General features: G+C 39.3%; 3 protein-coding genes across 10 annotated transcripts in view; 1 reads left to right on the top strand and 2 right to left on the bottom strand.

The window, feature by feature from the left end:
- ncor1 (nuclear receptor corepressor 1) overlaps window positions 1-8,742 on the bottom strand; it is a 57,585-nt gene extending 48,843 nt beyond the window's left edge. For 5 of the 6 annotated variants that reach the window (XM_044222108.1, XM_044222110.1, XM_044222113.1 and 2 more), the window contains exons 1-5: window positions 8,588-8,742; window positions 4,530-4,719; window positions 1,357-1,451; window positions 902-1,109; window positions 368-544 (exon numbers count right to left, since the gene is read on the bottom strand). In XM_044222108.1, coding sequence (XP_044078043.1) covers window positions 368-544; window positions 902-1,109; window positions 1,357-1,451; window positions 4,530-4,640 — 591 coding nt within the window. In that variant the 5' untranslated portion in view covers window positions 4,641-4,719; window positions 8,588-8,742. Of the gene's footprint in view, window positions 1-367; window positions 545-901; window positions 1,110-1,356; window positions 1,452-4,529; window positions 4,744-8,587 lie in introns of all 6 variants that reach the window. The other variant, XM_044222109.1, reaches the window with a different exon arrangement.
- Window positions 8,743-9,328: 586 nt separating this feature from the next.
- pigl (phosphatidylinositol glycan anchor biosynthesis, class L) lies at window positions 9,329-24,445 on the top strand. Of its 2 annotated transcripts, XM_044222122.1 has the most exons (7): window positions 9,329-9,612; window positions 10,727-10,826; window positions 19,512-19,602; window positions 20,731-20,798; window positions 21,837-21,868; window positions 23,440-23,573; window positions 23,895-24,445. In XM_044222122.1, the coding sequence occupies exons 1-7, from the start codon at window positions 9,354-9,356 to the stop codon at window positions 24,021-24,023; spliced, it is 813 nt and encodes a 270-aa protein (XP_044078057.1). In that variant the 5' UTR covers window positions 9,329-9,353; the 3' UTR covers window positions 24,024-24,445. The 2 variants fall into 2 exon arrangements, with proteins under 2 accessions (XP_044078057.1, XP_044078056.1); XM_044222121.1 differs by lacking the exon at window positions 23,440-23,573 and having other exon boundaries at window positions 9,366-9,612.
- Window positions 24,272-26,020, bottom strand: cenpv (centromere protein V). Of its 2 annotated transcripts, XM_044222126.1 has the most exons (6): window positions 25,857-26,016; window positions 25,659-25,705; window positions 25,417-25,509; window positions 25,131-25,200; window positions 24,926-25,040; window positions 24,272-24,612 (listed from the first exon to the last, which is right to left on the bottom strand). In XM_044222126.1, the coding sequence occupies exons 3-6, from the start codon at window positions 25,506-25,508 to the stop codon at window positions 24,458-24,460; spliced, it is 432 nt and encodes a 143-aa protein (XP_044078061.1). In that variant the 5' UTR covers window position 25,509; window positions 25,659-25,705; window positions 25,857-26,016; the 3' UTR covers window positions 24,272-24,457. The 2 variants fall into 2 exon arrangements, with proteins under 2 accessions (XP_044078061.1, XP_044078062.1); XM_044222127.1 differs by having other exon boundaries at window positions 25,417-25,705; window positions 25,857-26,020.
- Window positions 26,021-26,036: the final 16 nt, after the last annotated feature.

The raw sequence follows: 26,036 nt of genomic DNA, 5'->3' as shown, positions 1-26,036 counted from the left end.
GGATTGAAATAAACAATTCAAATCACAACAGATACCTGAATACATTCATGGCACAGTAAGCAAAATCCCTTTCAGGTAAAGCCACTGTCAAACCTGCTCTTTCAAAATGTAATTATTACACAAATAGATAAATCAACTACAAGACTTTTACAACTTCTACTATGGTGGTTTACAATAACACATCATTTTATAAAAGCAATAAGCCATTTATGTTTGAAGTTTAACGACTCCTCATTGGTGTTCTAAAATGAGTGTCACTTCAGTCTCTCATGGGTTATTGCTTGATTAAAATAGTTTAGTTTTCTTACACAACATCCATTGTGTTTGATGCATGTTCAGAGACAAAAGGTTTTACTAGGTAACCAACCTGCTTTTTCTTCAGCTTGAAAATCTGCTGCTCCACTTTAGCAATCTCTCTGTCCACACGGTCCATGCTCTGGATCAACTCCTCCTTGGATAGTTTGGAAGGAGAAGTGTCCTGCTCTTCCCCCATGTGTAGTGTAGGTCCTCCTGGGGACTCCACTTTGACAGTGAACTGAGACTCCTGGCAAAAACAAAAAAGGTTCATTGAGCTTGCAAAAATCTACAGCACAAGTTCTGTACAAAACCCAATGAGTCCATTCAGTCCTCGCAGCCAGTGAGGCATTGTCAGAAAAGGCCCTACCTTTAGGTGGGGACTGTATCTATTTCCAAATAGTATACACAAACACATACCGACATTAGAAATCACAGAGAGAGGTCAGAGGGCTATGAAAGTTCACAAGTGCTGTCAACTATGGTGTAGTTCAACAGTTCACAACTGTGGAAAAGTGGGGTGTCCCTTTTGTATGGACAAAAACACAACTGAGACCAAATGTGACTTCTTGGTTTGCAAAAGTAGGTGAAGAAGAATAGGGCCCACCTTTTTGACCTCCACAGTGGCTCTTAGACTGTCCTGTACTGTATGGGTTAAGGGCAGGACAATACCGCCAGCAGTGGGAGGGGTGCGGGTCATGTGGGCCTCAGCAACAGTCTCCATGCGAGGGCGTTTAGCCTCCAAGGCCTCATGCTCAGGCTGGGCTGTGATGGAGTGAAACTGCTGTTCGTAACCATGGCGTCTCTCTGGAGGCCTGAAGAACAGAAGTAAACAAGAAATTTACAGACATATCAGCAGCTACATCCAGTTGTCTAGATGTATGATTCACAAACTGTAATCTGAGGGAGTGCAAAAGGAAAAACAACTGTACAATAATAATAATAATAATAATAATATTAAAGAATAAAAAAAAACCTCATCTGGATGGCACGTATGAAGATGCAGTTATTATCTGTCAGATATTTAGGCAGCAGGTCGGATATCTGAAGTGAAGCTATTACCTTTCAGTTCCAGGGTGAAATTCAGACAGTAAAGATGGTCTTCTCCGACCCTGTGGATCTTGCATGTGAGTCCGATAGTCTGGGACCGTGAAATCCTGAAGGCAAGAAGTCCATAGCACAAACAACTTTATAAAGCAATCTGATCAAGGTCACGACAGTATGAAATGGAGGGGATCTGAGTGTAAAGCAATGGACAGGTCTGCTGACCAGAAAAAGAAGAAGAAAAAAATACAACCAACCAACCAATCATGAGTTCCTGCAAAACTACAACTATAACAAAGCACTTCACAGATGCAGCAACCAAATCATGCTTACAGAGATGCAAAGTCCTGTCTACACCAGACGACACATCCATCTGATGCAACAGATATGCTTCAGTTTTAAAATCAATACGGCTGTCTATACTGACTGCCTCATTCACACTCTACCTGTGTAACTGTGACCTGAAGCATCATTTTTGGCATCCAGTCTTTACAAGGTACATTTATTTGTCAGTCTACAACACAGGGTTGCACAATAAAATGAAAGGTGTAGCCCCCTTCACGTATCACACAGAATATCATACATACAAATATTTAAAATTAGAATAGAATATATATAATGTCAACTTGCACAAGTAACTACACTGCTAATATACAGTTTATTGGGCTGTGAGTGCCGTTAAAAGCTGTCTGAGGGGCGTCTTGGGGGCCTAGGGGTTTATGACACCGACCATTTAACTGCAACGTCCCCACTTTGAGTTCAGCCCCCACTTTGAGTTCAGCCGGGGACCTTTGTTGCATGCCCCCGCCCCCACCTCATTTCCTGTAAGCTCTCTGCTGTACTCAATCTAATAAAAGGCACAATTCCAAATGAACTCAGTGGGCATTTTTACTACTCGGCAACTGCAGCTCTGAGTATAAGAAATAGACACAATACCAGAATTTGGAGGTCTAATTGCTAAATATTAAAAACTAATTAACTGTGCTTATCCCCCTCTGTTAAAATAACTAGGTTCACACATTTATCAGCCAGTACAGGAGGAGATGCCCATGTAGCTTAGAATAAGAAGAGAATACCACAATATCATGCCTATGCTTACCAGATAAATTAAAGAAAAAACAAAACAAAAACAAAACACATATGTAATAGTACACTATGGAACAAGGGCTGGCTGGGAAGTGGGCAAGACTTCACCCCTCTTTCAAACATCTCATCAGTCAGGGCATAATGAAATTACAGAAACCAGTAGCACTGCTGCTACCTGGCTTACTAAAATGGATTTTGTTGATGTCAAGAAAATTGATTAAAACCTTTTTAATACTCCAAAACTTAATCAAAAAGCTACTGGGTAAAGAACACATAAATGTTATCAGCACAGTGTGATCTCCAAACAAACCTGAACAAGCAAATGCAGTTACAGGAAATATTTCCAAACTCCAGCTTTTTCACCAGATTTAAGCAAACAATTCAAATGCCTAGAAATGTACTGCTGAGTTTTCTGTGAAAGTAAGCTTCTAAGAAGTATGTCATCCAAAATGGCTAACAAACATTATCCAATATTCACAACAGTCAAATGAACATGCAACTGGAAAGTGAGCTGCAATTAAATACTATACAAACTTTATAGAGCTGCATAATTATGACTAAACGGAATATCACATGTTCAGTATTGAGACCGTGAATATCACAATTATTTATTCATCTTAATTACATTTTAACTTGACAAAAAACTTTACAGTTTAATACATAAACCTGTAAAAATGTAAAATGTCTTTCTTCACATAAAAATTTGTGTCTTAGAGTTAAAATATTAATAAAACCAGATTCAATACAAAACATTAACACTAATAATAATGCCACCACAGCAAGCGAGTAAGTCATAGAAAAGCAGTTGCATTTCACTTGCAGTTTGCCTACGTAGTGAAAATGCTTGCAACTGGGAGCCCTTAGGCTAAAGCCACACTGAACATGGCGAGCTAGACGGCACCGCCACCTCCGACGTGTTCTGTGTGAAGCTGCGAATCAGTCACGAAGAGGTCAGCAGATACACGTTACCTATTAACCGTCAACACAGGTTTAGGGTGCAGCCCAAAGGCCTTGTTTAGCATCTCAAACATCTCTGCACTTCTGCCAAGACTGTCCCACAACATGTTCATAGATTAAACATAAGTAAACTCTTGTTAGTCCCCTTAGCTGCTAATTTAACTTGTTACTTTGTTATTGCACTTCACAGCAATGAAGTCGTCATCCAAGCAGTAATCAGCAACGCTCTGTGCGGACCTAAACTTAAAGTCTGAACCCACCAAGCTCATAGCTGAGGCTGAACCTAACCTCACTGTTCTTTTTTTGTCTGTCTCACCAAAATCACAATTAAGGGAAAAACAGAATGATCCTTCTTATTTCGAATGCTAGCCGGCCTCTTGCTTACCACACACGGAACTGCAGAGTAACTTCCCAGACTGTGTACGAAAGTGAAAGTAAAAGTACTAGTACTACTACTACAGCATGCAGCTCTGACTGTAAATGAAAACATATTTAGCAATAGGCTACTGTCAAAAATAAAACATATCCATTACGTTTAACGACTTAAAAAGCCTTAAATTTAACCAGCCAAGAAATGTGCTGAGTCCAACCCAAGCCAAAAACTTAAAATCAGGCTCAATCCGGCTCAAATCTTCTGTCAGGATGGGTTCCTACACAACAATCACAATATATTACCTTGAATTAAATCCCGGTCAAGCGATGCTTAGGAGACTACAGTTAAAATTTTGCTCCAAGTAGACACACTGCAAATGTAACCATTTCATTGTATTGGTGTTTCTTGTATAGTAACCACTACGGTTTTAACTAACCACACCAAAGCTGAAAAATCTAAACGGGTAAACAGTTTCGATTCCTTATATCTTCGAGTCAAACCCACCATTCAATAGCAGAAAACCTCGAGCAAAACTTCAGATTTCAGGACCCATGAAACTGTTAGTCACTATTTTCATTGTAAAACACTTTGCAACTTTAAGACAAGTGCTACACAAATAGTTTTATTATTATTACTATTATCACTCATAGAAGAGTATTTATATATCAACCTCCAATGCCTCAGAGTAAAGACAACAGCATCGAGAGTGCTGGCCCAATTATACAGAGACAAACGTGACTGTTAGCTCAAATACAATAGAGAAGGAAGGTTTTACCTGTTGGTGGCGCGTGCCGGTGAAGGTGTACTGGACAGAATGTGGTGGGTATCTGCTCTGCTCACTGCTGAAGCTCCCCTGGCTGGGGGGGTAGCCCGAGCTACTGGACATCCTGGCTCAGTGCTAGCGAGCTGCTGCTGCTTCACGGATCAGAGATTTTAGCTAGACCATGTTCGGAGACACAAACCACCTGCACCAAGAAAGAAACATAAAACTGATTTTTTTTAAAGTCACATTTTAGATATTAAAATGAATATATCAAAGCCTCTAATGTATTTCTGCATTAGAAATAATCTAAGAAAAAGAGAATCAGACAACTAAGATGAAATCATACTAGTTAGATTGACAATATTGGATAGTATTTTGAGAGACCTGCTGCTCCTGCAGCATCAGACAGAAAGTCTAGAACTGGAGATGAGCTATCATGTGTGGTCTATTGAGCATATAATGTGCTATCAAGTTAGTATGCTCTGCATAAACACTACAGACAACAAGGGGGAGCATCACAAATCTTGATATAATATATCGGTTAAACACGGATCTTATTTGACCAAGAAAGTCAGTGCAGTCCATCACCTTTTATCACTTTTTTCAAATATTTCTGTTTCCATGCAGGTGAATGTAGGCCTAAAACACTGCCCACCTCTTGTTGCAGGTGTTGGTAATAAAGTTAGAACCATATTGAAAACACACCACTCTAAGCTCTTATTTTACCTTGCAGGGGCATTAATATAAGTCAAGGCTTTTAAACCAAGAGCAAGGATAATCTTGGAACGACATAAAAAACGTGGGCTATACTGTCCAGCTGCAGCTCTGGAAAACACCAAAGCAGTATTTCTGTGGGTGGAGGGAACAGGGGCCTGTTCTTCAAAAACAGATGACTGTGTTAACTTGATTTGCTTGTTCATAATTTGTTAGCCTGGATTCTTTTGTTTTTTAAAGCTGTTTAAAATGTATGTGGAGCTCTTGTCACATTAAAACGCTCAAAACTGCAGCCTTATTCAAATGCATGCATTATCAGAGCCAAAACCTTTTGAATTCCTTCCGTCCATCAAACATTCAGATCTTCCCAAACCTTAACAGAGTAGTTTTAGTTGCCTTAACCTAATCATGCCTTAATCACGCAAGCAAGTTTGTATTTTTGGAAAAAACTTACAATGAACATTTTGCAGATATGTTCAGTATAAACATAGCAGCAAAAACATTGCCAGTAAGCATTTTGCAGATGTGTTGAATATAATCATTTCATGTTAATAAACAATTTAGACATCATTATGTATTGTGCTTATTCAAAATATTTGCATATGAATGTAATTCTTATTCAAAGGGTTGAAAAATCACCAACCATTAGTATTTGAAAGATACAGGTTTAGTAACATAATTAAAATAATTTATGTTCACAATCAAGAGTTAAATGATTATGTGATTTGAAAATACAATACAATTAAATAAAATTGATACAATTAAAAATCAACCAATCCAAATGTAATCTGCAGGTATGTACTTCCATACTAAAATCTAGAAGTAGCTTTAGCATACAAGATACATTCAAAGAAAGTTAGTTTAACATTGATGAATAAAAACTTACTTTCAGTCTTCATGTAAATTAACAAATAATTCAATTTTATTCTAAATTTGAACACATTTTACACATTAAACAAGACAGCAAATTATTTAAGTCCGACAGATTAATATTATTATTATCAATTGTTTCATGCAATTCCATCTCTTGTACAAACAATGTGTTGTTTATTAAAGGGATTGGTAGGGTGTGTCATTTCATAGTCAGAATATTTTTAGATGGGAAAAATTCCTCCGATCTTAATTAACTTCTGCTATGCAGTGGTGATAAAAAGGTGCTGTCTCTAACCTTACATGTCATGCCAACCAATCATATGAACACTGATCATGGTTTCAACTTTGCACTCATGTCTTCAGAACAACATACTAAAGTTATCTAATATAATTTCATCCAAGATTAACAAAGCAATACTCCACTTGTATTTAAACAAACATATCAGTTGGATGGAAAAGTTTCTGTGTGTTGGATTAGAACAAACACATCACTGGATTTTGTTTGGCTCTTTTCGTCATTCTTCCATTGAACCATCGTATTAATCTGTGTTCTGCTTGGTTCATCATTTTTATTCTAGGTCTGCAAGATTTACAGCTTGCCCCCCACGCCAAGACATTATGATGCTAACTTCAGGGTTGGAAAAGCTACAACCACTGCCACCATAACCAGGATGGGAAGCTGTTATTTTATTATTTCAATCCGCAGGCCACAGAGTTCAGAGATCCACTTTCACAGTTTCAGAAATGATACTAAAAATACCATCTGTGTCTTGACAAAGAGACAACTACAAGCCAACACCAGATGTGTCATGAATCTAGTTATTAAATGTATATGAGGCTAAGTCTCATTTTCAGCAGCACCTTTTGGCTTTGAACCAAACTAAGGGAGAACAAATCAGCTCGAAGCACATTGTCAAATTTGAGAGGCAGAAATACAATGTGAGGCAAAAATGAAAAAAGAAAAACTCTGAAAGAGCACCCAGCAGCACTACAGCTGTCTCAAAATATTACAACCACCTTTTTTTTTTCTAAATTGAATTTAATTTGCTCCTTCATTGAATTGAGTTGATACACCAAAAAAAAAAAATTATTGGCCAATCAACTGAAATTGATAACATTTAATTGAATTAAAATTCATGCTTAAAAATTGGGAACTTGATTTGTACTGTGAGGTGATGACCAAATATTCACCAGTATGGCCAACAATCAATGAAACAGGAAACAAAAATTGTTGCACTGATGCTGCTAGGGAGAGTTTTGTCATCTTTCAAGTGAGGCCTTGCTCCTCCTACAATAATCCTCTACAATTTTGCTCCAAGTATTACAAACAGATTATTTGTACCTCTGTGCTCACAATGAAAAGAAAAACAGACCCCCTGGGTTCAAGCCTGTGTCATACCATCCTCCCTGTTTATCAAGACATTAAATCCCTGAATCTTTTTTATAATATATATATATATCTCATTCAAAGTAACTGAGTAGTAGTAGCAGTGGACCAGTGAAGCTATGGAGGACCTTGTGCATGCGTGGACTGTACTGACTGGGATGTTTTTAGGTTACCTTTTATATACCAAAGCAAATTCCTTGTATGTGTAAACCTTCTTGGCAATAAAGCAGATTCTGTAAGCAGGGTGAAGATGATTCTGATGTTGAGCTGTTGCAGCATTGGTTAGACCTGACTATCCAGAACTTGTTTCTCGGTTTTTATCCCTACTTTTGTAATAACCTGCAATGAAATCCATGATGGGAATCATTTAATTGACTTTTTTCAAAATACAGTTTAAGCTGTATCCCTGTCTCATCATATAAAAACAACTGTGGCTACAGTACATTCGCTCCTGGGTGTTCCCCTTCCTCTGTCGTTTCCATTTCAGCTGACTTTTATTGTATTTTCCGACGTGGTTTAGAGAGTATTTTAAGAGTAGAGGCATGCAGGCATGCTTCAGGTTATAAAAATTACACTGCTTTGGTCAGCTTTCGTCGTTTCACGGTTAGGTTCTTAGTGAAGTTATTTTTAAAAAGCATTTACAATGGTCTCTCCGATGATTTCTATGTAAACCCAGCAGCCATTGTGAACTTCATGGCCTCATACACAGCCTAGCAGTGAGAAATACTGCTGCTGTGTGTTGTTGTTGTTGTCTTTTAACACCATACGGTCATAAAAACGCAATTGGATTTGTAGCTTATCTTGGGGGATGGGTCCATTTCCACAACAGAGAGCTTTTCCGGAAATGCACCAAAAACATGCACAATAATGAACGTCAACTTAAAAGTATATGCTTCTTTAGCACTTCAGCGTGGTAACACGACGTTTAAGATGTTGTTGTTGTTGTCGCTAGCTAGCTAACTTAGCCTGTATTTCACCTTTGAATTCCCAACCACGTCGCCATCTTGCAAGGCAGATTTTCAGCGTAGACCGGGGCACTTAAAAAGCGTGCTAATTAGACATGTTGCTTTGCTGCATATTAGCTATTTGTACTCACCTCATATTTAGAAAATATACCGATGGCAGAGAAAGGTATCCCTGGGCAGAATTATGTGTCAGTTGTTGATTGTAAATCCGCGGGTTATGAAATGTAGGCGACTGGGCAGACTGAAGGCTGCGCCGCATTTGTCGGTCGATGTCCTGACAGGGTGAAATACATTTTCCCTACTGGTTGAATCCACAGGGTACTGGCATTCCTCAACAAATGTGTATGTGCAAAGAAAACTATAATATGCACATTTACAAATTAAGTGGACTGTTATGTCACTCTTTTGATATATATATATTTTAATCAATTTGGATTTCTATATACCTGCAAGGATAATGCAGTGTGACAGTCAACTCTTCCCCCCAAACACGGTGATGTTCATAGTGTTTGTAATTTTCACTTTAAAAAAAAACAAAAACAAATTTCGTTTGATTTATATAACTTTCTTCCACGTATTCCGGGTCCTCTTTATTCAAATACGCCAGAAAATTATTCCGTATCATAATAATTTATTTGTTCCCCTAATAAGTTGATTTAAACTCAAATGAACTCAGAAAGCGACAGTGACTCCAAGTTAGTAAAAAACACTACTGTGGGGCTAAACGTGGGCAGCTATTGCTTTGTTGGACTTAAGTTATGATACTTAATGCATTCTTTAATAACGTGTAACGTTAGCTATATCAGACGGACTGTATATATGTTTTTTTACACGTGGAACCATTTGCATGTTGGACTTTTGTCTTTACACGGATAGTTTACGGTAACGGTCAAAATAATGAGTGTTTACCTGGTTGTCTTCATAGTTTTATCCTATCTGGTTTGGATAAAATGCATTTACTATCGGCATCAGCGAACTTTGGTGAAGTCGTTGAAACATGTAATGAACGTTTTATCAAGCAGAGAAACACACGGCGCTGATATCAGAGCTCTGATTGTAACTGCGCATCCAGATGATGAATGTATGTTCTTCGCGCCAACGATTATACGACTCGTTGAATTAAATGCCAGCGTTCATTTGCTGTGTTTATCTGAAGGTACTGTGACGGGACACTATTGTTTGCATAAATAACGTTAATAAGTCAATGTAAAGTTATAGAGAAATAATTACCAATCACGTGACTTGCTGCTAACTAGCATTAGCTAGTTTTAGTTAAATGTTTTACTCATGCGAGTTAACAGAAAATAGTTAGCAAGATTGCCTTTAAAGGAAAGTGAAATAGCAGCTCTCCCGAAACAGTGTCGTGACTTTGTAAAACACTGGACAAAACATCACATACATATATAGTTACAATGTTTGCATTTCCATTATCAGTCTCAGGTTTAAGGATGATTGCAATGACTAGAACGACTGTGTCTGACTAAATAACTCAGCATTTTGCTGACAGAGGTGCCTTAAACTGGTTTTGATTAAGCATTATTTTCATTCTTTTAAATGAAAAATGTGTTGCTATCATATGACTACTGAAAATAGACAGAGCTGAAAACTTTTCTTCTCTTTAAAATCATACTATGTTGTGTCCACATAATAAACATCCTAGAATCAGGATTCAGGAAGTTGATTGCTGGTATTTTACTTGTGATTTTTCACTCTCTACTGTCAACTATTGTAAGAGTTAAAAAAAAGACTGTGTAAGATTCGATAAGTCCAAGAGTTGTTGAATTTAAGGTAAAATATGAAAATCAAAGAAAGAACGGTGAAGCCGAAAATTACACAAATTTCAGTTACATCATCTTAAAAACCAAAATAGACAGGGGCTTGTTGGATGATCTAAACATGTTCTCACTTCATGAGAAATTATGTGCTACATAAAAACATTGAAGTACAAATTAAATCTTTAGAAAGTAAAACCATTGTCACCCAACACACTCAATTTCCCAAAGGTGGCATTGTTTGTTGTACTAGTAAAACTATTAAAAATGTGAATTAAACACTTTTCACATCTGTGCAGCACTGTATTTCATTTAGATCCAACTTAATTGATGTTAGAGGACCATTATTACATAGCTAAAGAAAATATGATATTTCAGAATCATTGACAATGTTTCAAATTGCAGCTAGACAGAATCTACTGACAGAATTTAGACTTGTATTTAGATTTCCTTTCATTACGGTACATCTGTAGCCTAATTTCTCCTCCAAATATACAGGAAACTACTACAATCAAGGAGCTCAGCGTAAACAAGAACTTCTCAACAGCTGTGCTGTGTTGGGGATCCCAGACTCCAGAATCACCATAGTAGACCATAAGTAAGCAGCCATCTACACACAACATACAGAACATTTCAGTTGTGTGCCTTTAAGGGTGAAACGTTTGTAAGTTTGTGTTGTCCATTGTTGACTTTAAATATGATTTCAAACTGAGGCTAATTGTTAGCTAAGAAAATAATTTAACAAAATATACATATGCTGCCTACAGTTTAGGAGTCATGTCTCAGCATGTTTGCCTGTTGGAGCCCGTCAGTCCCCTCCCCACTACCCAGTGTCTATCAGAACAAATAGAGAGTTGACCACACATCACACCCATCCATTTTGAGCTGATCTAGCCCAGCCTGATGTATTAGCTCTGTGTCACAGGGGAAATAACTGTGTAGGCCTCAGAGGCAGAGATAGGTCTGCCCTGTGGGACACAGAGCCCCCTAAAAAGTTTTAAAATTCCAAACTGATATCCATCTATCTATCTACAGTATATATCTACATTTAGATATCCATCTCTAAAAAGTATTGTAAAGCAAGTTTTTAAATTATAATTCAATTAATTGTTTACTAACTTATTTTACCTGAAAGAAAAAGTTGGCCTTAGTGGAACTATGATATTTGATTTTGCCTGTAATGTTTGCACCACTGAGCTGTTTGATAGACTGCTGAGAGCATACAATCTGTCAGTCACGATGGATTAGTCAATGTCAACGATCCCTAAGGGGAAATTGGGTACATTTTTGGATGTACTGGTTAATATTATGTTGTGGGAGGTAATTGCCTAGTAATTAAATGACACACACTATTAAATTAAACTGCTATATATTTTGGTGCTACCCAAATACAGTCCCTCATTCACGAGAAGCAGCGAAGCCAGGTAGCTCAGATTTGCAGTCATGTTTTTTTCATTTGGTCAATTTTGGGTTGCAAACCAAAGTATCAATTCACCTTTTATTAGTGTTTCTTGTATTGGAAAACGTTTGAGCATATCGGCTTCTCCGAGGTAGAGGATGAAATAAAGGGCGCCACTCTGTGTCATTGGTTCCCCAACAATTTTCTTGTGGAGCTCTGTAGAAAAATTAGTGGTAAGAAAATAGCTGCACATTCCAGCTTTGCTGCAGGAACATGACAGCTCAAAGAAAAATTATGGCTTTTGTTTGCTAGCTCTCATTCATTGTAGAGTACTATAGACTTTTTGACAGCAAATGAAAATGCATCACTTTACTGAAATATTTGCATTTCTGTCACCATGGAATGCCATAAATGATGTATAGAAACAGCTATAGGCCTTTCAATGTGGCTGTAAATGCATCCAAGTTAAAACAGACTTCACTCATAATGTAATTTCACATTCAAACCAGTCAGCCGAACTGGGAGCCAGAACTTCGAACTACATTGTTGTCCAAATTCTTGTGGAACTCACTCTTCTTCTGTTTTCTCCTATATTTTGTTTTGTTGTTGATGCAGCTGTAAGACTTTCAGTCTCCTTGCTCTGGCTATTGGCAAGGTGAAGTTACAGAGAAAGTAGTAGTAAAAGGTGATGTTGAAACGGTTGGGGTTTTTTGGCTGTGGATCAACCCTGCAGATTCCCTTGAAAATGTTTTGTGTTTCTAAGAACCTCCCAGCTGCCTACATGTGAGTCTCTACATGTTGGCTCACCAGGAGAGCTGTATGAACTCTGGCACTAACCTGGAACTCACAGTAATAAGCTGGCAGCCTGCCCAGGTTGTCTGCCCTAGAGAACATTGTTGGTGTGTGTGTGTTTTTAAACACACACGCACAGACTTCACCGTTTTATCATCTTGTGCACACAGAATACAGCTGAACTTTGATCTTAGTGCTGTCTGCACTTCTGCTGAACTGGAGTGTAGCCCGTTTTCCCTTTCTGTGTATTCTGTTGTTTGCCCAAAACACACACCTAATCAGCACTTTGAAAGCCCCACTCACTCACAACCATGCTCTCCCTCTGACTCTGGCCCTGTTTACACCTGGCATTAACATGCATCCTGGGTGATCCTATCACAAGTGGACAGCTCTAAGTACAGGTGTGAATGCATCCAAGACGCATTGAGGACGCATTGAGATCCAATCGCTGAGACCACATTCGGATATAGCCACATTCTTTTAGCAGTGTGTACGCGAATGTGTCCTGGGCCACGTTGAAGGACCGCCTACTCAACTGACATCCTCTGCGTAAGCGGAAGTACGTACTCATTCGCACACCAGCGTCATATTAAAGTGTGAAACAACAAGAACAGGCCAAATGGATTCTCGTGGATGGAGTATGCATGAAACATGCTGCCTGATGTCCTCAAGCTGCTCTGCCTAAACTCGCTGATTTATGGAGTTTCCTGATGGACAGATAGGTTTACTTGTTGCTAAAGTAACCGCCATAGACTGGTAACCGCAAACTGTACTGTCATTAGCTAGTTAGCTGTGCAGCAAGTGGCCCTGTTAACGCTAGCTGACTCTGCCTGGACTGGGAGCACGGAGCACTAGTGTAATGTTGGTGTTTATACTGCTAGCACAGGAGCTTTGGACCGCTGGGAGGAGGAGGTTTAATAAAGCTAATAAAGCTTTATTTAAGCTTTAAAGGACCACTAGCTGCACAGCTAACGGCAGCTAGTTAGCAGTTACTTTAGCAACAAGTAAAGCTATCTGTTACAGAACTCTGTAACATTAAATCACAGAGAGTTGAGGCAGAGCAGCCAGATGACATCAGAGGAAAAACCAGAAAATATTTTATCCATAAAATATGATCCAGTTTTACCAAAATCAGTGAATAGAGTTATGAAGTTGTTTTTGTACAGTAATCAGTGAAGCCCAGCCCCCAGAAACCCTCTGCTCCGTTGGTGTCTATTGTTTTTCAACCTAATTCTTAGTCTCATTAGTGGTGTGATAAACAGTAAATTCATCAAATTCAGGCATAAAAACAACAGCGCATTTGGTCTTTACAAACGGAAATGATGTATGTGTTTATTTGCATATAGAGCGGGGGAGTAAGATCCGATCACAAGTGGTCACTCGAGACGCATGTGCAGACGCATTCTAATGCCAGGTGAACTGACGTACTTGGAGCTGTCCACTTGTGATCAGATCACTCAAGACGCATATTAATGCCAGGTGTAAACAGGGCCTCTCACTGCTCTCTCCCTCTGTTCCACCCCACCTCCTCCTCTTGTCCATGTCTGCTGAAGCCAACTGCCAAGGACTGTGGGATACATTTTGGCAATGCTCTGAGCACTGCTAATGTAGGTCATTCCAAACTGTTTTTCTCTTTGTGTGTCTGTACATGGCTAGCCACACTTTGGCTTTGCTCTTAACCTTCTCTGCCCAAGTATGTGCAGATGTACATGCTTGACTTGACCTCTCCCTGTTTTTCTTGTCATTTTTATTGTGCACAAAGAAAGAAAAAGATGCAGTGCAAAAGTAGGTGTCCAGTCTTTTTTTTATGTTTACAACTCAAATGGAATAGAAACTAGAACATTTGAATAGAAACAAAAGCCCTATGCATCTTATCAGTTTGATTTGAGCATTTACACTCAGTTGCCAGTTTATAAGGTACACCTAGCTAAAACAAATGCAGTCTAGTACAACAGCCCTGCAATAATTCCTACCTGCATGAAGGTTATAATTATCAGGTTTTGTTTATATGTATATGTCCATAAAAACTTTTCATTTTCTTTTCATTATTGTTGTGTAAAAATTAGCTCCGGACAAGTGATTCAAGGTCCATTGAATTTCTCAAATAGCTTGTACATCATAGTGTTTTGAAGGCAAATAATTGCAAAGTTCATTTCCTTATTATTTCCTATATTTTCTCATTGACAACTGCTTTGGTTTATTAATCTACCAAGGTGTTGTCACTGAGGAAAAATACACATGGATGTGGATCCACATAGTAAGCATATCATGTCTTCTGCTGTTTTTGCAGCTGTGAAACAATGGTTCTGTAAGCTTCAGCAGTTTGGGAAATGACATTTGTATAAAACTACAGAGATTAAATCACTCTTTGTTTGGTTTTCCTACAAACTCATGCAGAGTTTAGATGGATAATGGGTTAAACAATGATGACTGGAGCTGAGTGTAGCTCATATGCAGTAGTTGCAGTACTGATCTCCAGACAAATCTCTAGTGTTTAGAAAGCTTTCAGTGAAGTCATAAAAGATAATGTCAAGCCTAAAACAAACACAACAGCTATGAAAATGAGCACTGTGGCTCAAGAACTGAGATTTGTATGTGATGTTATCAAAGGATAAAACCTAGAGCAGAGCTTTAGTTTGTGGGCTCAAACTATATGCCTTGAGTTTGTATGTCAAGTTGGATATTATTTCTTATAATATATTAATATATAATATAATATATTGTAATGTGAACACTAACCAGGTAGTGTGCTGTGCCTTGGAAAGTCAGTCTTGACACTTGTCAGTGTACAGTTTTGCAAAAATCCCTCTTAATTTTGGTCTTGTAATGACACTTCAGGGCTCCAGACTAACTTTTTTCACCACTGTCCCAAAAAACAATTTTAACCTTGCGGAAGTGAATGTAAACATAATTATATTATTTTAGCCCCATTTAAAGAAATAGGTTTAAAACCTGAAAAGTTATCAGTAAACTGCCATAAACAGAATTAAAAAAAATAAATAGGACACAGATTTTAGTAACACAGCAGCAGCGTTTACGTCACCACGACCACATGGCCCATAGTGGTCAAAGTCAAAGGAGACTGATAAGACAGAGAACTGATGAATGTCATTCAGGCTTACATAAAATCATATTGTGAATATTACTGCCTATGCTGGCAATTATTTGTCAACTAGGAAAGCTACTGTGGCTTTTACCCTGTAGGCCGACATTGTTGTTTGTTTTGTCAGCTGACAATTACGTGGTTTTCCCGGCCTTCGTCGTTACGCATCAAGCGGCGCATAGACCGAACCCGGTGTTTAGCTCCGTTAGCTCCGTTAGCTGTAAACATACCGCAGGACTCTGTTGCAGCTAACAACAGCTAACTAGCTCTCCTCCTGCCAATTTCAACACGGATTTTTTGTTCACAATGTAGCATTATCTGGGAAAAAGTAATATACTCACACACAGCCAGGGTAGCGTCTGGCTAAAGTTAGCTAGCTAGTAGCAAGCAGCTGGTTAGACTGTTTCAATCAAATTATATGCTCGATTTGTAACCAGCGCAACACATTTTCGAGGTCCTGCCAACAAGCCCTCTGTGACTGAGGGGCTAGATGGTCCGGTACCGCGGGAACATTTCAGAATCTTCATATTTTTCGTAGGTCTCGCGCTGAGTAGTTAGCCAGTGATAGTAACTATAGTAACAGCATGAGAAGATGCGCGCCATTTTAGTCAGCGTTTTGTTCAGTTTGTCATTTGCTAAGCAATAATTATATACATACATAGAAAAATCCCTTTCGTCCCGGGGATAATCTGTTCTTCCAAACACATTTTCTATCATCCCCAGGACGACGGGATGCCATTAGTCTCAAACCCTGCCTGTCTTGGTTCAGATTAATTGAATCCTGGCAATGTATTCATATAAACCAATTTCGATGCAAATCATTTTGTAATAAAAAATTAAAGGTTCCCTGTGGAGTTTATGACCTCTAGTAGCACTATGGAGTAGTGATGTGTCTGTCTCGAAGGAGTCAGCTCTATGAGCCGGCTGCTTTAAGTGAACGATGGGAGCCTTCTCCTGTCTGAGAGCCGATTAGAGCAGAAATATTTTTTGTTTCATAGTATATCATAGAAATTACATCCCTGCGAATGGTTTCATACGATTTCACTGATCCACAGGTGGCAGTAACACACCGAGATACGCAGCAATGTGCCAGCAAAGGCAGTGTAGAGGAAGACTGCTAGCAAGTTAACGTGGATGTAAACAATGCTGGATTTAAAATGTTTTATGAGGAAGGAAATGCTCAACACATTTGTCAGAGCTCAAGGATATACACAGTGTGTTTTGGTGAGTAAAACTGAATGTAAACATAGCACAACTCCACAGAGCACTTTTAATTGACATTGTCTTCATACGAGTGGAGTGGCATCAAGATATTGTTAAACAGAAAATTAAAACGGAATTAGAAATGAGCAAAAAATATAGTCGTCAGTACCAGACTAGATGAATGTTAAGATGTATTTTTTACAGTATAGGCTGTGTACTATCATCTCATTCATCAGGGTAGTGTGATGCACTGGATCCACTGGACTTTTGTTTCATGATGGCAGATCTGGGTGAGACTTGCTCACTCACAACTATAGCCTATGGAATAACTGGAATAACACATAAATTCTGTTATAGATAGGATTTTCCCTTTAATGCTCACTGAATAGGACAGCTGTGTTGACAGTATCTGGGGCCCCAGTGCATGTTGGGGCCTTTGTGATCAAGCTCGATCTGAGCACGCTCTGCTGCCTCTCCACTTGCACTGGCTTGACCTCGGTCTGCTCCCTGCACTCGATTATAGCTGCTCACTGCACACATCCAACCAGATTCAACTTCTTCATTACATTATCCATCAGAGTGAACTGAATCAACTCTCTATCTTACCCACCTAATTTCTTTCTAACTTAAACAGTGTGACATGATAACATACTTCAGGTTTACTTTAGCTAAATAAATCTACTCAGACGTAAATTACAAACTGAAAGCTTTTGTTATTTATTGGATCAGTGTAATTCTCTGTATGCATAAACAAAAAACTCAGCACTAGTTTTTGGAAAGAAAAGCCATATTCGCTCAGTAACACCCTATCCCCACACAAGGTTTAAATATACATTGATCAGTGACAAAAATAGCCGTAGCTGATTTATAAGCACATGGCAGGGCCCAGTAAATAGTGGTGGGATGTTCCAGCCTTGCCGCTGATCTCTAGCTGTGCTTTTATCCTAGATACATTTGTCACCAGCACACACTGGCCTCTGCATAGTCACAGTTACTTTTCCCATTTACTGAGTCCCGCAGCCAGCAACAAACTGTAATTTTGTCACATTAGATTGCTTTTTTTTCTGCACAACTTACTTTCAAAATAACGCCAACAGCATTATTTCCATGGTTATTTTCATGACAGTTTATTATCAACATGAGTGAATATTGGCAAAACCTGCAACCGCAAGTGTCTCTGAATCATTGTGAAACAACATGTGTCTATTGGTGTTGTTACTATAGTTGTAACTGCCTTATTACAGTGGGATATTGTGGGCGTACTGTCAGTTTGTAGTGGCATCTCAGCCGTTCCCAACAGGACATATAATCTGACTGTGTGGACAGAAGTCTGGCAGTTTCACAGGCCTGTGGTCCATGTGACCAGACTAAACAAGCCCTCTCTCCCTCTCTCTCGCTCTCACTCACACACACACACACACACACACACAGAATCCCCTTACTGGGCCAAAGTTCAACAACTGCATACAGATGCCTGCAAGCAATTAGACATCCACATGCAAAGCTACAAAGGGGGAGCTGTGGAGGTTACTTTAGGACATTTTGCACTGTTGCCATGGCGAAGCTGACACTCAGCCTGCATCCTGCTTGAGAAAGGTCAGGTGTCTTATGTCTTTTGTTTCTAAAATTCCATTTCACGGCGCCATCCTACGGAGCAAAAAAAAAAAACAACACACACACAGCCGTTATGATATGTCACTGGTATCAAAGTGTCACAGCAGTGCATTCACTCGATGACACACAGTTTTAAACTATCTCTGAACCCCAAACCCTTTACCCCTCCTCCCTGTGACATAGCTGACCCCCACCCCTTACCCCAAAGCCTGACCCTCACATCACTGGCAGCCAATAGATTTGTGGCCTAATCCATCACTTCCCTCTTCTAGCTCAACTGTCCTGGCTCATTGTTAGCAACAAAGGGGCGGGGGAACAACTGTTGACACACGCCCACACCTACCCCCACTTTATGCATATGTACATACACATGCATGGACGCACTGTCACTCACTCCACCCATGTGCTACCCCAAGTGTACAACAACATGTCACGTCATTGGTCTTTCTGCTTATCTCGTCAAACCAAGACCCCTACAGTTTGGTCGTGCAGTCATGTCAGTTTCCTTTGTTGGTTGTATTTTTGATCAACATAAAGCAAAGAAATGATAACTGGTGAACAAACTGGATCCGCTCCACTTGAAATGCAACCCTCAGGACTTTGTTTTTTATGTGAACCGAGATGGCCCAATTCATATCTGAGTCTGTCTAAGCACTTCTCTCCCTTTATTTTTTGTGGTTGGTTTCTCTTGAGTGCAAGGGGAACGTTGAACAACCATAGAAAGTAATGCTTTTATTTTGTAAACTGAGAAAAAAAAATCTGTTTTTTCTGCCAAAAAGGGAGTCTATGCATGTTTAGTAGGCAGAGAGCTTGGGCTGGCCATGTTTGATGTTTGCTCCGTGTTGTCTCCAGGCTGTAGTTTCGGATGAACATGATGCTAAGGGCCTTCCAACCCTTAACCCCTGGACTTCCCAGCACTCCCTCGTGTTTGCATTCCACAACAGCCTTTTTTCAAACGCTGGGTTAAATCTGCACTGTGCAGAAATCTGGTGCTGGTAAAGGAATAAGACTGCTCAGCCTGAGAAACACCCAGCATGCTTATGTTGTGTATAATGCTCTTTCAGTTACATTGAGGTTACAATGCACACACAATGCAGTCCTGTATATCAGTATAACACTGTTGTAATATTACTGTAACTAAGATAACCAGAGTTCCTTTCTTTGCCCTCCAGAAAACTTCCAGACGATCCCAAAGCAGAATGGAGCATCTCATTGGTCTCTTCTGTAATTGTGAAGCACATAAGAGCTCACTCCTTCAACATGGTATGCTCAGCTCTGCGCTAAATTCTTGCCTTTCAAAGCAGTGGCTTTTCGGTAATTTCCTGTTTGGTGTTAACACATAATTTCCCTGCCATTCTGTGTACAAAATCCATCTATTGTTTTGTTTTGTTTTTACCATATGTTTTGGCACCACAGCTTTCTAGCTCATTATCCCAGTTTCACTGTGGTCTGTGTAATAATCCTGTCAGCCGCCATCTCTTTTTCTCCAACTCAGTCTGTATTTTGAGCCTCCTTAAAAATGAGAGGAAATGGCCACTGCTGCAGTAGAAAGTTTAGATTAAATTTCTGTGTTTACACAGAGATTCTTATCTGCCCCAGTGCTGTGCCGCACTATTAGCTAATGGGAATGAGGCAAATTTAGAATCAAAGAATTTTCATGCAGTCTATCTCAACAAAGGCAAAAATAGTCAAACGCTCTGACAAACAGAAAGTACAGCAGCAATGGCAAAAAGCCCCACAGTTCTATAGAGAAGATGATTACACACAGCTGGGTTCGTCTATCCTGTCGTTGCTATCTCTTTTTCTTATCAAAGACGACAAACAAACACACCGTCTCCTCCCATCCTGTCAGGCTCGGCAGCAAAAAATGCCTCTAGACCAAAAAGTAGGCTAGAGAATCATGTCTAACATCTCTAACAAATATATGCCTGCTCTTAAACTGAATAATATTGTTTCCTTGGTCTGACACCATGCCATTCCCTTGCTTTCCCATATACAAGCCAGCAAGAATGAAGGGATTCAAAGTTCACAGTTATAATATGTGGTGGTTGGGAGCTTAAACTTGTGCTTGATTGCAAAGACATAGTCATGGTAGAATACGCCTCAGCATAACAAATGCCAAGTCTTTAGTCAAGCACTTTTTCTTTCCCTTTGACCTGATTTTTTCTTTTTTTTTCACTTGCTTCCTCTGGTGTGCAAGCATGCACACAGAAAAAGGCTTTTAAATATCAGTTGTCAGCTGCCAAGCAGCTCCACAGTCAGACACAGAAACCCTTCCACTAACCCAAGAAAAGTCTCTACCTCTGTTTTTGCCTCCGTTTATTTAAATTCACTTTTAGATAACCAGATTCTGGCTTTTCACCCACACAATGAGATATTTTGTTGTTTCAGGTGCTGACCTTCGATGGAAGAGGAGTGAGCGGCCATGCCAATCATGTAGCCATCCATAAAGCTGTCAGGTACTGACTGAACTTTAAGGCTTTGGCATCACACAAAAAAACAATGTTTGTGTTTTTGTTTTGTTTTTTTGAGTCCCTCAACTTAAAGATCCCATCCTCTTGGATATTATGTGGCTTACACATTCACACAGAAACCAGCCTACTCCACAATCATAAAACACCGTCCAAGAAAATGCATCCATCTTTCCAAATGTTTCCCCACAAAGACACACACACACAAACCATGTTTTTCAGAATTGGTCTGTTACATAGCTGAGAGGTCATCCAAACAGAGTCCTCAGAGGCACTCGGCTTTGCTCCCAGAGACCAGCAGTAAATCCTGTCCCTGAAGTGGTGAGGTGGGAGGGCAGCTCTGGTTTGGAGAGGCCAACCGAGCAAGTTGCATCAGTTGGTTTAAAAAAAAAAAAAATTGTTTTGCACTGTGAAGTATTTGTTGCCCCATATTGCACTGATACCTCAATAGTCATGGTATTTTCCCTCACTGAGCCTATATGGCTCCCTTTTCAATCTGTGGGCCTCATCTGTTGATAAGATGTGAACTCTCCAAATCACATCTCATGATTCCTATTAGGCTGGAACCCAGAGGGGATGTGCACTAGTTTCACATAGCTCTAAATCTCAATGGTTTGTTGTTGGGTTTTGTTTTTGTCAACATATTAACAGCTATTGCATATAGAAGTGCAAGTTTGGAGGACAGTAGAATATGAAATGGAGAGTCATGTTTTTGCTACACTGGAAAAAAAAACCTCCAGCACTCTATACATGACCCAAAACACACATAATGGTAGATATTTAGCAGTAGCTTGGCTGCGGCACTGCAGCCTTTTCTGTAGGCTTGCAGTCATTGATTTGTTACTCATTTGTGTTATAATCAATGTAACCAAAACTCTAATCTCAGTTACATATTGGCAAGTAGAAACATCACACTGTGGCTATATTTTGTTGCCAACACAAACCCTGTCTGTAAGGTGTATCATCTCTTTGACAACAATGTTTGACATTTTCAGTGGGTAACATTGTTCTTTTCTTCACTTGCAGCCATGTCGCTTACACTGGACAAGTACCCAACGGTAGGTTTGAGGTTAATATTTTCAGAATTTATGACCAAAGTATCACGGGTCGGATTTACTGGTCACTCTCAGAAAAGTAGTCTTTAAAAGTAAAATTCTTGAGCAAGGAACTTAATCCCAGTTTTTCAACTGGATATGTGAAGTACGATGACACAGGGTACACATGCCCACACAAAAGCTGTATTAATTATTAAGCTTTAAGTAGCGCTTTACATTAACAGAAATGACTTGCTCACATGAGAGGCACCACCTCTCCAGTCTGCATTTTCCACATTGAGAACCCTGGAAAGCGCTGTAAACACTGGCTCAGTCTCTGTATTTTGTTAATGTACAGCGCCCTCTTCTGTTCAAAAGGGTTGCATGAGTCTTGTGTCTCTATACATTTTGGTCTGCTGGTGGCAGCATGAGGCCAGTTGGATATCAGAAACACCAGTTGCAATGCAAATGTATGTTTTTCCAACTGCGTGCCCTCAAACTACGTATGATGGTTTCATTCCAGATGTTCATAGTTTCAAACTCTGTGTTGTTGGCAGATGTTAAATTCAGTGTGTCTGTCTCTTCACATCTTTACTGGCCAGGCTGTCTTTTAATTTCAACCCAGACAGACTGAATTTTTACTTTTGGTTTCTTCTGAAAGGTCTTATGATGATGCTCATGGGGAATTTCTTAAACAGAATGTGAAAGGAAATGTAGGACAGAGAAGGGGCGACATGTTACAACAGGATGAGAACTCATTACTTTGCTTGGTAGGCCCACAGAGCACACCCACATTCATTTTTGAGTAGACGGCATGATAAGAAACAAGCATAGCAGGCCCATGTAGTTGATCATACATGAGATCTCAACGGTCGAACTTTGTTGGTGAATGGCAGGAAGACATTATCATCTCAGTCCTGAGGCCACAGCAAACACACACTTTATTTGGAACAAAATGACTTCACTCTGCCTTGGCTTTGTTAGCCTGCAGTAAGCAATCTTAAAAACAGCACGTGTGTCATTAATCATGCTCTCTGGTTATTTATTACCAGACATTTACACCTCACCTGTTTGACTGGCCTTACTGTAGCCTCTAGGGGAGGCGGGAGAGAATTAGGCCCAATGTGATTGCATTAAGCCTCTTCACTTGGCTGTACAGTAAGACTCGCTGCTCACTACCAACAGCTTTAACCCTCTTGTGCCCAACAAACTCCTGCTGCATTTCAGGGGTTACAGTTGAAAATTTCAATACCATATTGACAATCTGTGCTCTGTAATATAATGTGATATTTTTGTTGTTGTTTTTCTATGTTTTCCTTAGTATACTAATATGTCACATAAGTACTTCAACTCCCATACAGGAGTCGCAGTCGTTCTCATATTCTCAAGTCACACAACACAAGTGCTACACAGGAGGAACAGCCTAAGTGTAAAAAAAAATAAGCATTGTGTTACATTGTTATGTTACTGACATGAGGTTGCCTTACAATAAAAACATGTAAAACAGAGCAACCTGAGAGAATGGCCTAGCTAACCGCCTTTAGTGAGCATTTAACATATTAACAGCTTAACTGGGTCTCTGTCTGTTCTCCCAGACTGCTGTTTGCTCTCCCTGGTGACTGTTGGCCTCCTCAGGAAGTACATGTCTTTCCTGGACCTTCCCCTCAGCTGGCTGCTGCCCTCATGTCTCCGCTGTATTATAGGCTCACGGGGCTACAGGCAAGCCAAAGTAAGCCTCGAAATAGACAGTTTGTTGGCAAGATGTGTCACTTTCTACTATTAGAGGGCACATGTGTTTTTAGCACATTGTAACAAGGGTATATACAGTATATGTGCTAAAAAAGCAAGAGTGGAGATGAGGTTTATAAAAAGACGCTACAGCAAAGTGAGGTGTTGAAGATTGAAATTATGTTTCATCATGCTAATATTATATAAAGAAATAAATACATTTATACTAAGAGATTTTTACCACTGTTGGCTGTTAATTGAGATCTCACAATATCATGTTATAGGTTTTATAACCTCTCAAACAACCCTATTTTCTTTTCAGAAAGCCATGTTTTGTCATCGCACTCAGCTCCTGTGGTTTCGTTACCTCTACATCGCCCTGTCCCGGTACATGTTCGTAAACACATTCCAAATTATCCCACAAGGACCAAAGAACCTGAAGATCTATTAAGTTTATCTCATCCAGATCCATATGCACTGACTGTTACTCTGTTAGGTGTCACACTGCCCAACTACTTGATTACTGTTGTGGGGGTGAATTTAGTAGCTGTTTACACATCTGATGAGCCGTTTTGCTCACGGTTGAATAAAGATTTCTTTAACACTTTATTGGCTAAAGTAGCGTGAATATTTTTTTCAAAAGCACTTTCAATAAATAAAGCTGACAATAATTGTGAAATAACGGAGACTTCTAATGCCTTTTTGCTAAAGAAACTTCTTTATTGTTTTGAGTTAGTACACTGTATTAAAAACAACACTAGGGTTTAAATCGGTTGAGGAGCTTTTTTTATATTATAATTTCAAAGATTGTTAAAAAAAAACTGTACAGTTTTTCTGGTATCCTGCTGATTAAAAAGAAGTTTGATTCTTGTATCTCTTGTATTATTATTTAGTTTCTCCCGGCTGTGTGTCTGCGGCACATTTAGACATGTCTCTGATGGTGTTGTGAGCTTGCATGCTTTCTTCCCACTTCTCCCCACAAAACTTCTCCACTGTGACGCTGCGGACAGTACCTGGATCCAGACAGTGTACAGCAACACCTGGGGAGAACAGCAACAGAGGAGAGCTCATTGATTTGCATATGAACAAAACAGCCCATCTTCTCCAGCACATTCCACTGACAACTTGACTTTATTGCTCAATAATGCAAAATATTAGGTTTCAAGGGTGGTTTCCTGATATGACTGTTATCCAACATAGACCATTTATCTCCCATTGTGAACATAACATTTCTGTTTTCTACAAATAGAATACATATAGAGCATTAAAGAACAGACTGGGTTGGTTGGAGTAAACAGATTACAACACATAAGAGTGGTGTGACTGTCTTGTGTCAGCAGTTAGGGGCCATACCATATCCATCAGGGTTGGAGCGTGGAGTGTAGAAACTTTGAACTCCACAGGTTTTACAGAAGGTGTGTTTAGCAACATGACTGTTGAACGTGTATGTAGTCAGATTATCTGACCCCTGGGAAGAAAAAAACAAACATTATATACTTAAAATGCTCTTGTGATTTTTAAGTTGAATTGTATCATATCTTTTGCTCGAGTTTACTACCTGTAAGAGTGTGAAGTGATTTTTTGGAACAATGAAATGATGGTTTTGTTTCTTTGTGCAAATGCTACAGCTGGAGAAACATAGAAATCAGTTTATATTGATTTGCAAAAATTTTTACAAGCAACAAAACATTGTTTGAAGTCTTTTTAACATCATAGTTTTGGGATGAATATACTTTATTCCAATAAAGTTTAGATTTAAAATCATACATCTCTTGTTTTCTTTCTAATACAAACATTTATTAGATAAGAAAATGAGACAATATCATTGAATCTAATGTCCATACTTGCAGTGGAAAACATGGAGGTCTGGGGAACTCCAGACTTCAAATCTAACAGCCCCACAGTGGCAGCCGCCTGTATGTTTGACACGATCCATTCTGTAAGTAAAATGAAAATAACAAACCATCACGATGAATACATATGTTCATATTTAAGTATTCTAAGATGGTAAGAAAAAGAACAGGGATGAAATGACACTCTTTCATTAAGTTCAGATGAAACTGGTGTGACGTGTTTGTTGTGAAACCTGTTGACGTGGAACTGGATGTCCCACCCAAAACAGTTCCAATCGCCCTGCCGAAGAAAACACAATGATCCTAATCAAAGTCCTTTACTGATAAGAGCTACATTTACATTAAAAGCCTCTCAGCTATTTACACCTTTGAACCATTCACAGCTATTGATGTGGTCATTGAATATGTCAATTCAATTTAAAGGTGGGTACCTCTAAGAAAAGCCAACATCAAGTTTGTCTCCAGCCGTAGACACTTTCACTTGTCCTGCTTGAAAAAGACTGGAACACTTTGAGACAGGACAGATTTATTCCAAGCAAGGGGCAGGGCAAAGTACAGCAGACTTGCACAAACACATTCCTCAGAGGTTGAACTAGTTCAGCCAGAAGCCC

This window comes from Siniperca chuatsi, linkage group LG14 (genome assembly GCF_020085105.1).
Source record: "Siniperca chuatsi isolate FFG_IHB_CAS linkage group LG14, ASM2008510v1, whole genome shotgun sequence".
NCBI lineage: Eukaryota > Metazoa > Chordata > Actinopteri > Centrarchiformes > Sinipercidae > Siniperca > Siniperca chuatsi.
Note: the sequence above shows the minus strand (reverse complement) of the source record. Positions and strands in the feature narration are given on the sequence as shown.